The 12561-nt window shown below is 37.9% G+C and overlaps 1 protein-coding gene across 1 annotated transcript in view; it reads right to left on the bottom strand.

Annotated features, from left to right (window-relative positions):
- Positions 1–4025: 4025 nt before the first annotated feature.
- Positions 4026–12561, bottom strand: part of UBXN2A (UBX domain protein 2A) — a 28942-nt gene continuing 20406 nt past the window's right edge. Inside the window, exons 5-7 of the mRNA XM_036262844.1 lie at positions 12091–12228; positions 10773–10931; positions 4026–5109 (exon numbers count right to left, since the gene is read on the bottom strand). Coding sequence (XP_036118737.1) covers positions 4917–5109; positions 10773–10931; positions 12091–12228 — 490 coding nt within the window. The 3' untranslated portion in view covers positions 4026–4916. The remainder of the gene's footprint in view (positions 5110–10772; positions 10932–12090; positions 12229–12561) is intronic.

The raw sequence follows: 12561 nt of genomic DNA, 5'->3' as shown, positions 1-12561 counted from the left end.
GAGGAACAGAGAGAGAGAGAGAAACATCGATGTGAAGGGACACATCGAGTGGCTGCCACCCGCACGACTGACCAGAGCCGGGGACAAACTGCAACCGAGGTACATGCCCTCAGCGGGAACTGAACCCGGGTCTCTCTGGACTGTGGGCCGAAGCTCTAACTGCTGAACCAAACTGTCCAGGGCCTAAATATTTAAATATAAACTCAAGCTGAAGTTTCGTTGGATAATCATTTTATATGTATTTTTAGCAGGTCTGGATATACCTCATTCCCAGTATTTGTACTTTGTTGCATATACTACCACAATTTTAATTTTGAGTGGGTAAAAAACAAAACAAAAAAACTTCCATCTTTATCTTTGCACAAAAATGTGATTAATATAAAAGGCATTTGTTCCTAACAGCTATTCTTCTACTTAAAGTAGTGGCATGTTCCTAATGCAATTTTTAGTTAAAGACAAATATGTTAGATTTCAATAAATTGCAGGACAACAATAACCAACGAGCCTACTTTTGAATTGAAACAAAACTAAAGATTGATACACTTAAAAATATCTGAAAGAATGCACACCAAAATGTTATCAGTGGTTATTTTTGAACAGTGGACTAACAGCCGATTTAAAGATCATTTAAGCATATCTGCACTTTATATTTCTAAGATGTATGTGAACTATCTGCGTGAAAAGGCATGTAAAGCAGAAAAGAGTTACATATTAGTCTACTGAATAAACCACTGCTATTTGAAGATGTACTGTGATGAACAATTTTTTAATGAAATGGTTTGTACTTAGAGAATGAACAAAGAAGTAAACCCTACCACGGAGCTTCATGTTAGTTCCACTCAGATCACAAGGATGGTGTAAAAAATAAACACAACCACTGAGTTAGTATTCAGACGATCACATTTTAACGTTTCTGAGTATTAAGTGAAAGTAACGTTGGTTAAAGTACCTGGCAAACAGAAAGCACCTAATAAATATTTGGGGAGTGTCAAACCGAATGAGTTTGCCAAATAAAAATGACGGATACACCTATATGTAACTATTTTTTAACAAACAAGCATATACTTTTTTTGCATATCCTTTTAATGAATAGTATTTCATCCTTAAGACAACAGTTCTTTAACCATTAGCAAAAGATCACTTTGAAAGTACTTTAAGGCACTAAAATAGATGAATACATATCATATTTTCAACACAATGAAACATAATAAAAAGTATTCTGAATGAGAGAAATATATAAAATAAATAAGATCACTTTTATAATCTGGATAATGCATAGTAATTTAACCAATAAATTAGAATCTGCAAAATTAGAAATGTATTTCTATATGTCGACCCTAACAACGACTTTCAAAAAAATGACAATGGGTCCTGGCCAGTGTGGCTCAGTGGGTTGGGCATCATTCCATGTACCAGGAGGCTGCAGGTTCAATTCCCAGTGGGGACACATTTGTGGGTTTCAGGCTTGAACCCTGGAAGGGGGCCTGCAGGAGGCAGCTGATCAATGTTTAACTCTCACAATGTTTAACTCTCAATGTTTCTCTCTCTCAAAAAAAAAAAAAAAATCAATAAACTATTTAAAAAAACAAACCCCAAAAAACCAGACAACAGTTTGAAACTACTTAGGTCACATTACATTCCACATCCAAGATGCTTATTTTCCAGTTTGCCTTCCCTTGATAAATTCAGTTTATTTATGCTTTTTAAAATCAACATGTTTGGAATATTCTATACATTGAATGAACACCTTTACAATTTGAAACTTTCAGGTAAAAAGCTTTATCTGATTATTCTTATTTTAGAAAACTTCTGAGAATATTATTCACATTGGTGAGCGTTTACAATTACAAAAATGAAGTTTATTGCTGGTGACAGGTGTTTCCCTATAGGAACTTCTCACTGGGGTGTGTTCTACATGGACACACAAGAAAACCTCCAATGTGACTTCTTGGTTAAACAATTATAAATTGGGAAATCCACAAAGGAGGCTTTTCTTTAGGTACAAGACAAATATTTCCAGTGAGCGGCCCCCTTACAGAAATATATGGAGAATCACACGACTATAATTATGCAAATAAAAATGATAAAATGCTTCATGATAGGCCTATATGAAACATTCTTACATATTCTCAAAAATATATTAGTAATCCTCTTATATCAGAAAGAAGTTCATTGGTTTTACTGTCCCTTCATATTTTACAGAATGCCATCGTGTCAGGAGCCAGGCTGTAAACATTACCAACAATATTGATTTTCTATTATATGTATCTGTTCATTTCTGAGAGTAAACAACAAAGAGAAAAGGTTTTCCTTTATTCGCCCTCTCTTCCTAGTAAAAAGGCAGGCCTCAACCATAGAGGCTCGGAGCTAGACAAGAAAGCGTTGTTCAAATGAACCTCAAACAGAAGATATGTCTTATAAAACGGGTCATTGAGTTATGTGTACTTCCCTTTCATTATTCTTGAGCCTTTAATAAAAACCTCATGTAAATGGTCCAGCCTTGCCCTGGCCGGTCTGGCTCAGCGGTTGGTGCTGGTCTGCAGACTGAGAGGTCTTGGGTTCAATTCCTGGTTAGGGGCAGGTACCCGGGTTGTCTGTCTGTTTGATCCTTAGCCCTGGTCCGGGTCATGCGGGAGGCAACCGATCGATGTGTCTCTCTCACATTAATGTTTCTCTCTCCCCGCAACCCTCCCTTCCCTTCCATTCTATCTAAAAATCAATGGAAAAATATCCTTGGGTGAGGACTAACCACAAAAACAAAAACAAACAAACAAAATGTTCCAGCCTTGTCTCAGCTGTGCTTATAGAAGATAAAGTATAGGTTTATGCCATGATTAGTTCCGAGTTAAAGGGAAACAGTCTAAGAACAAACGGGGGATGAAGATAGAATGGGACTGGGGCCCATCTCCGTGGAGGGCCTTCCACTGGCCACGGTGCAGTGTGCAGGGTTCTGTGTAGGGTGGACGGGTTCCTGAAGCCCCGTTCTTCCACTATACACCGAAGAATCGAATGAGAGGAGAAATGCCTGGATCTGGGACTCATCCCAGACACAATGAATCAGAATGTGTGTGGAAGTGACAGGAATAGGCATTTTGAAAAGCTTCCCAAGTGATTCTTACATAAGGCTTGAGAATCATTGCTAATCATTGCTTTATAAGAATGGCTCCTTCAGGGGGTCCGCAAGGTCAAAATTATTTTCATAATCATACTAAGACGTTATTTGTTGTGTTCATTGTCTCATGAATGCACAGTACCATTTACTAGAGGCTACATGATGTGTGATATCACAACAGATTGACTGTAGACGCAGATAAGAGATTCCATCTGTCTTCTTTAAGTCTGACAGGAAAGAAGACATTTGCAAAAAGTGTAATGCAATGCTACTGTTCTCACTAAATCATTTTTGTTTTGTTTTTAAATAGACATTTTTCAGAATAGTGTTTATATTAGTTTATTATTTTTAAATGACTAAATATTTTATAACTTTTATTTATTAATATATTTATAACCCACATAAAGAAAAGGTCTTGAGATGAAAAATGTGAGACTTGCTCATTCCAGCAGATGCCCAGAGCCCTGTGAGCGTTACTGCTGGCAGGCATGGCTACTTAGTTCCTTGGCACACTCAGTATATAGTTCCCTTTAAATGTGATTCAATAGATTACTTGCAAAAAACTTCCTGAACTTATTTTTGGGCAAGGGGATTTAATCTGACGGTGAAATACTGAAGTCTAATTGGTTTTAAGGTCTAAGAAACAAAGCATGTTTTCCTTGGTGACATCAAAATGTAATAAATAATCCTTTAATGTATACACGGGTTGACTCTAATGTATGGAATATAAAACCATACATTACACAATGCATTTAAAAGTATTAATTAGCCATGTGACAACACATGAGATTCTAAGTAATTTCCTTCCTTCCTCCCTCCCTTCCTTTCTTTCTCCTCCCCTGAGAATATTTTTCCATTGATTTTCAGATAGAGTGGAAGGGAGGGAGCGATAGAGAGAGAGAGAGAGAAACATTAATGTGAAAGGGGGCTGGGGATTGAACCACAATCAAACCCACAACTCTTTGGTCCAGGGGCTGAAGCTCTAACCGCTGAGCCAAACCAGCTAGGGCTAAGTAAATAGTTTCAAATGAATGGCTTACTCCAAATGTTAGCTAGGAATGAATCCCTAATTTTTGAAAGAAAAGAAAATAGGGAATGAACTGTAGTTCCTGGAGAGAAACAAACTTTTTAAAAAATTACACTTCTTGAAAATGTAGAGACATGATTAGGCAGATTAATAGTAACACTGTACTAAGCTACAGAATTTTATTCTTACATGAAAAAACATCTTAGATACTATTTCCAAATTAACAGTTGAGTATGTCTCGCCATTAGAGAATGCAAAGTAAGAACACCTCGAGGTGTAGGCATAGCTGTGGAGAATGCAGTTCCTTCCAGCCTTGTGATTGTATCTCAGGCATAAAATAATGACATTGATGCTTTGAACCTGCATGTATAATTTTCAATGTACTGCTATTTAAAAATTCTGAGACAGCTAACATTTAAGTAAATCACTGCTGTTTGGGAATGATGTTTAAATGAACGATGCTGTGAACATATTTGCTAATTTATACCACATTACGATACTAAATGATAGTCATTTAAGATATCTCATGTTGAATGATTGGCATTGAAAACAAGCATATTTTTCTGAGTAGCCTTTGGGAGGCAGCGCACTGAATACAGCTTCCAGTCGCCGTTTACTCTCCTATGTCGTACTTACTTAAATCTCCTCCTCCGGAGGAGGTCAATGGGACTTGAACCAAAGTCCAGCGAGCCCGACTTTCCCCCATTGTGGTTTGCATGTCCACTTATAACCATCATTTCTCTGCAAACGTTCCACTTAGTGTGTCAGAAATCAATGTTATGAGAGTTCTCGGAAAGGTTCCGTGGGGTTTTGGAGTCTCTGGATGATCACAGCATTCTGCAAATCCGCTTCTTCCAGCGTGAGCCTTTCGTCCAGCAGTCGGAGGCAAGGGAGAGCTGTGGCCAGGGAAAACGGGGGGCTTCTTTGAGGTCCTTGGTATTTTTCAATGAAGGCTTTGATGTGGCTTATCCTGTAAAACAGCACAAACTGTTAGTATAACTTTATGATAGTTTGAACTCATTTAAAGTAGTAACTTGTGAAGGTATCTGGCTGTGTGAGTACATAGAACACTCGAATTATAATGACAGAACTGATCATTTGGGCTATCTTTTAAAGGTTGACCCTTGGTGACTGACTGTAAGGACTTATTACTAATTATCTTAGGTGCGGCAAGGGTATTATTGTTACATTTTAAAAGAGTACTTATCTTTTAGAGATAAATGCTGAAATATCTATATGAAGTCTGGGATTTGCTTAAAAATAGTTCAGTGGAAACTAAGTGATAAATCATTACCTTCTCTTTGCTTTTTGTACATATCTCCAAGTTTCTATAGTGAAAGTTTACCTATCTACATATCTAGCTCTGAATGGGTCAGAAATGATCCAACTACACAGACAGACACAGGTTTCTCTTAAATACCAGGTCATGCATGCTGTGCTCCAAATCCAATTAGGAAAATCCTTAACTCAGTGCAGGGAGAATCTAAGTTAGTATAATGAACACTATATAAAATAATCATTGCAACCTTGAAACTAACCCAAAGTTATATTCACCTAAGTATGTGTGTGTATTCAGAGAGGGAGAGCGTGTACGCAGTTCATCAAAACTAAGATGCCATTGATTTTAAGACACATCGTTTTATGTATTATTTTATTGTTTTGTTTTGTTTTTTTATCCTCACCCGAGGACATTTTTGCATTTATCTTCAGATACAGGGGGAGGGGGAGAGGGAGGAAGAGAAAGAGAAACATTGATATGAGAGACACATGGAGTGGTTGCCACCCACACGACTCCAACTAGGGCTGGGGACAAACTGCAACCGAGGTACCTGCCCTTAGTGAGAACCAAACCTGGGACTCTCTGGTCCGCGGGCCAATGCTCTAACTGCTGAGCCAAACAGGCCAGGGCTTATGTATTATTTCTAAAAATCCAGCCCGGCTGGTGTGGCTCAGTGGCTGAGCATCGACCCATGCACCAAGGAGCTGCTGGTTTGATTCCTGGTCAGGGCACATCCCAGGTTGTGGGCTCGATCCCCAGGGGGGGCATGCAGGAGGCCAATGTTCTCTCTCATTGATGTTTCTATCTCTTGCTCCCTCTCCCTTCCTTTCTAACTAAAAATGAATCAATCAATAAAAAAAAGAATAAAAAGACATGGGATAAACAAAGAGAAAATAAAGAGCAAGATGGTAGGCAGCCTTAAGCCAATTAGTTCAGGATACTATATACCACTGTAGAAAGTGGACTAGACATTCCAATTTAAAAACAAAGCCCGACAGCCCTGGCGGGTTTGGCTCGGCGGTTGGAGCATTGGCCTGCGGACCAGAGCGTCCTAGGTTTGGTTCCCGTTAGGGGCACGTACCAAAAAAAAAAAAAAAAAAGAGAATCTTAAAAACAAAGCCCGATAAATCACCACTTAATATTTACAGTTGGCCAATCAACATTTTTAAATGCTTTAGTTATTTGGGGGGAAAACCTAAGTGACTACTTGTTACTGGAAATGTCAGTAGTAATTTTCTAGACAAAGAAGTTGAGGTTAAAATATTTTATTTCCCTAAAAACAAAAAATTTTCTCCTCCATTTCCCATACGTTTAGCTTACTCTCCTTTCATTTGAAAAGAATCTGGATCACAGAACTTTCCAGGGCACCATAGTAAACATATACTACTTCTGTTATTATGATAACCAGTTCCCTGATTCCAGCTGTCTAGGGTAGTTCTGATATTTAGAAATGATGTAAGTGAAATGCCCTGAAAAGACCCACACACAGAAAGCACGCAGTACATGGTAGCTAAAAGCAAAACAGGAATCAAAAAAGACTGCTAGCCCAGCCTAGATATAAAAACTACACTCGAGTAACTATTTACAAGAAACACCTTTAAGTATACAGACACAGACAAATATATGGATACGTTGCAATTAGAGGGAAGAGGAAGAGGTACCACGTAAGCAGTAATCTTCAGAAAGCTGTTGTAACTATATTACCATCAGGCAAAGTAAATTTCAATATAAAATTATTGGAGACTAAGAGGGTTTCTTAGTGCAAAAGAGGTTAATTAATCAGAAAAAAATCAGATTTTATCTCTGTACAAACCTGATTATATAGCTTTAACATATGTAAAGTAAATGTTGACAGAAAGAAAGGAGAAATAGACAAATCCACAATCGTAGCTGGAGATTTTAGCACAATCCTCTAGGTAACTGATAAAATAAACATTTAAAAAAGCAATTAATTTAATTTATTATAAAGCAACAATAATTAAGACAAGGTAGACTTGGCAAACGGAAAGACGGACCAATCATACAGAATGGAAAGTCAGAACGGATAATCTGATTTACAAAAAGATGCCACAGTAACTGGATCAAATAAGGACAGTCTTTTCCACAAACAGTGCAATAAACAGGACTTGGCTGTGTGACTTGCTCTGGCCAGTGGGACCTCGGTACAGCGATACAAGTAAATGCTTGCTTAGTGGGACCTCCCCTCTTGTGCCTGTGCCTTTGCTCTGAGAACATGGGCAGGTAGTCTGTGAGTCAAGATGGATGGGAAACACGGGGTGCAGACCTAAACTCACACACCTGCTGCTTAAACCAAGCTTGCCTAGATGACCTGCAGACGTATGACTGAGCCCAGCTGAGATCAGCAAAGCCATACCACCTGACACGATAAACAAATCCTTACTATTCCATGCCACGAGATTTTGCTGTTTACTGAGCAATGCTGGTTGATACATTCACACAAACAAAATATAAGCCTGGACCATTACCAATACAAATGGAAGGGACAATATATTCATATAATGGATTATAGTACAGTAATGAAAATGATCCCAGAGAAACTCGCCCTGGCAGGGTAGCTCAGTTGGTTGAAGTGTCGTCCGGTACACCAAAAAGGTTTTGGGTTTGATTCCTAGTCAGAGCACATACCTAGGTTGTGGGTTTGATTCCCTGGTTGGAGCACTTATGGAAAGCAACCTACTGATGTTTCTCTCTCTCTAGAAATCAGTAAACATCCTCGGGTGAGGATAAAAGAAAAGGAGTGAGCCACAGCTACACATATGAACATGGATGAAGTCTCAAAAACATAGTATTGAGCAAATAAATGTTTAATAGAACATACAATAGGATTCTATCAAAGCTGCCTTTTTCCTTGCCTTACTGAATAATTCAGTCCCAAAGTCAGATTAATAGGGCAGCATCCAGCCAGAATGAGAGGGAACTGTGGTGGTCCAGAGAGGGCACCAAAGTCCAAGTAGGGTGAAGAAGGCTCCCACTCAGGAAAGCTGTCCCCCCCCCTCCCCCAGGGTTTCAGAGCCTGACCAGCTCGTGGAGGGTGGCCATGTAGGTAGGGTAGTGGTGAGGCAGGGGTGGTTAGAGCATAAGCAGGGTTGGGAGTGTCCACAGAGAAGAGCTGTCCAGTTCGGGGTGAGAGTATATCCAAACTGAGGGGCAGGAGGGGTGGCACAGGACAGGCTGTCTCAAGCACCCACACAGAAGAGCAACTATGCGCAGTGCACCAGAACCAGAGGGGTGCAGTGTCCAGGCATGGGGAGCAGAGGCAGCACAGAGTGTCGGAGCCTGACAGGGAGAAGAGGTCATTGGCATGGGGTGCTGAATGGTCTGAGCTGATGAGTCAGAGACCCAGCAGGAAGAGAAGGGAAGCCATGTGAGAACTCAGCAAGGAAGTCAAGCCCAAGCAGGGTGGGGAAGGCTTCCAGGCGGGGAAGGAGGCAGCAGCAGGATTGGTTGCATATGAGAGAAACGATCAATAAGTATATTAAGAATAACTGGAGCCCAGCTTCTCACTGTGGGAGAAGTTAGTTACAAATATAGCAAGGGGAAAACTAGAATAAACTCTTTGGTGGTGGTGGAGGATTGAGGTTGGAGGCATCTATGTGAACTCATGGTTTTTAATATGCAAAGATATAGAAACACAGATGCACATGTATGAGCAGGTGTATCCATACACATACTGCATATCCAGATCCTGGCTTCTCAACACCACTGTCACTAAACAGAACCAGGGCTTCTTGGAAAAACTATAGAAAGAACCTTGAAAAATGTTTTTGTGCCAGAAAACAAATATTCAAAGAATGATGGGAACATATTAAAAGTTTAAAGGAGGTCCCACTGACTATCTCTAGGACAATTTTAGATTTTATTGATAAGAGATTATAACCCATTGAATAAAATAGGAAACCATGAGTAGATACAGATAATAAATAAATAAATGAATATATTTAATGTCTTAGGAAGAACATAATAATTACGCAACTTCAAACCTCTTCCCCACGAAAAACGTACTACTTTATAAAGATAAAAAAATAACTTGTCAGGAGCTTGGCAGATATCATTTTAATCAAATGAAAAATTTTAACACCATCATATTGGGGCAAAATATAAATGATGCCACCTGAAAGAATGCAGTGAGACATACAAAGTATCATTTCTGTGATAGTCCTGCCAAAATCCAGTAATCTAAATATCATCATGAGAAACCATCAAATTAAAAAAAGTTGATCTTAATTTTTAAAAATTGTCAAGGTTATGAAAATCAAGGAAAGACTGAGGAACTATTATTTCAAATTGAGACATGACAACTAAATGCAATGTGCGATTCTGAATGGCCTTTGGTATACAAGATGGTATCAGATGAAATGGCAAACACTGAATAGGGCGAATATGAGTTGGTGGAAGTATATTGATGTAAATTTCCAATCTAAAGACGGCTGGATTGTAGTTATGTGGGTAATGTCCTTGTTCATAGGGAATATACACTGAAGTATTTCGGATGATGGATCATCAGATTGGCAACTTACTCTTGAATGGTTAGGAAAAATAGTTCTTTATATTGTTCTTGAAACTTTTCTGTATGCTTATGATTGTTTTAATATTTGAACTAGTTCTTTGAAAATGAGCAAAACAACTCAGTATTTTTTAGGTACACATATATACTCGGTAAAACTATGACTAAAAGTAGAAAATGATTAATACAAATTTAGAAGAGTTTTTCTCTTGCACAAAAGGAAAGAGATATGATCAGGAAAATGCACACAATGTGTATCTGTATATGTTTTAAGCTAGGTGGTACATGTGTGTTTATTCTACTATTATTTTAACTATGTATATACATATTTTTTATTATCTATATAATATCCCCGATTTTAAAATACTTTTATATAGAGAACCTATATGTATATATATACACAGAACCTATATATACACAGTATGTTCCTACTTTTATTTATTTATTTATATTTATTTTTTGTTAATCCTCACCAGTGGATATTTTACCATTGATTTTTTAGATAGAGTGGAAGGGAGGGAGGGGGAGAGAGAGAGAGAGAAAAAAAAAGAGAGAGAGAGAGAGAGACATTGATGTAAGAGAAACACATGAATTGGCTGCCTCCCCATGACCCCAACCAGGGCTGGGGATTAAATCTGCAACCCAGGTACGTGTCCTGACTAGAACTGAACCCATGACCCTTCGGTGCCCAGGTCAACTTTCTAACCACTGTGCCACACTGACTAGGGCCTTGGTTAGTTCCTAAAACAACTCTTAACTGAACTTAATAGGAGAAATAAAAATTAAAATTAGGAAGAAAATCAGATAAATAATGAAATCCAAGACTCACCTATGAGACATGTTAAATTTCTGCACAATCCTTTTCCCACTAGCTAACCAGATCTGTATATTAGTGATGGGTTCCAGGCTGTTTAGTGGAACAGTAGACAAATTATTTTTCTTCTCAACTTCAATGCTTTTTGCTTTAGAAATAATTTTTGGTGTGGCACTAAAAAAATCCAGACGACAAAGTCAGATGCATGTTTTTAAGTAGAACTTTATCACCAAACATTTACTATAAAAATGTCACATGAAGTATAGCTTTTAGGAAGATTTTAGTAAGGCACAGCTGTTTCCTCAATAATAACACAAAGATATTAGTATTAGTTATGTCTGTTATATAAGAGTACAGAAATCTAATGGAATTATGCACATCCAAGTAATTTGTAAGCTTGCAGAGTGCTACATAAATATACTGTGAGTAGTATATTTGAATAATACTGAATTTACCTACTCTGTTTTCAAATTTCTAAAAAAATTTATAAGATCTCTAAAGAGATTAGTCCTGGGGGGGGGGGGGAACCAAAGTATTTTCTGATCATTCTGAAAGTAACATCCAGATATTTTTATATATATGGATGAACCTGTATATACCTTACCAATTTTGATAATTAATATATGAGAATTCATAAAATGAAAGTGATCCTACATCTAACCTCTTTGCATACTCTGTCACAAGGCATAGTTAGATATAACGAAGACTACAGAATCAAAAAATAGTGAAACGTTTCGATACTGCAAGCATCTTGAGAAATGACCAACACCGCATCTTTGCATCCATTTACTACTTGACGTAACAACGCTTATTTTCATTAACAAAAAGAAAAAAGAAAAAGAAAATAAAGGGTTTGATCCCAATACTAACTTTATCAAGCATTTTTTTTTTCATTTTTGTTACTGCGAAATTCAGATGTTGATTACAGGACACAACGTCGAGAGCAGTGGTAAATGTCAAATGGAACCGTATATTCAAAAGCTAGCATATGCACTCTAACTTGAATGGCAAAGCTCAAGTGGTGGGTGTAAGGGAGCAAAGAAATGATTCATCCATCCAATTTTGCTTAATGTCCCCAATAAGCCAGGCCTTTTTGATTTGCTGAAATCAATCAAGCCTCCATGATTTTTTTTTTACTGTAGTGCCAGCATGTTAATTTATACTAAGGTGAATATGACTTAGAAGAGTTCTCATGATAGTGACTATAAAAAGTGTCATTGGCAATGGGAGAAATGATCAGCTCCATATTTGTGGCCTACCTGGTAGAATAATGATGGGCTGAATAGCAGCCAAGCCTCTGCTTATGGAAAACACAGATCACGAGCCCACTCACCTTCCCAGTCTGTGACCCTGTCCTGAGAAGGGCTGGAACACAGGCTTCGTTGCCATACATACTTCATGTTTCTTATCTTCAACTTTAACATCCACCTCCTCTTTATCAAAGGTTCCCTGCAATTCTAAAGGCAATTCCCTTGGAGGAGAAAGAAACAAAGTACAAAGTTCACAATGTGTTTTTTCTTTCTCTGAAAAACATACTCTATATGCACAAAGAATGGAAAAATATATAGAAATAAGAGACACATTGATCTTTACAATAAAAAACTGAATGCATTAAAAATAATAGTTAAATAGTATGAATACCAAAAACCAAGAAGAAAAATATACAGTAATTTTTTTTTTAAATCCTGACATTTTTTAGCATTTATCATCAGATAGAGCAGGAGGGAGAGAGAGAAACATCGATATGAGAGACACAGATCGAGTGGTTGCTACCCACATGACCCCAACCAGGCCAGGGACAAAC

The sequence above is a fragment of the Molossus molossus genome, unplaced genomic scaffold (assembly GCF_014108415.1).
Source record: "Molossus molossus isolate mMolMol1 unplaced genomic scaffold, mMolMol1.p scaffold_m16_p_15, whole genome shotgun sequence".
Taxonomy (NCBI): domain Eukaryota; kingdom Metazoa; phylum Chordata; class Mammalia; order Chiroptera; family Molossidae; genus Molossus; species Molossus molossus.
Note: the sequence above shows the minus strand (reverse complement) of the source record. Positions and strands in the feature narration are given on the sequence as shown.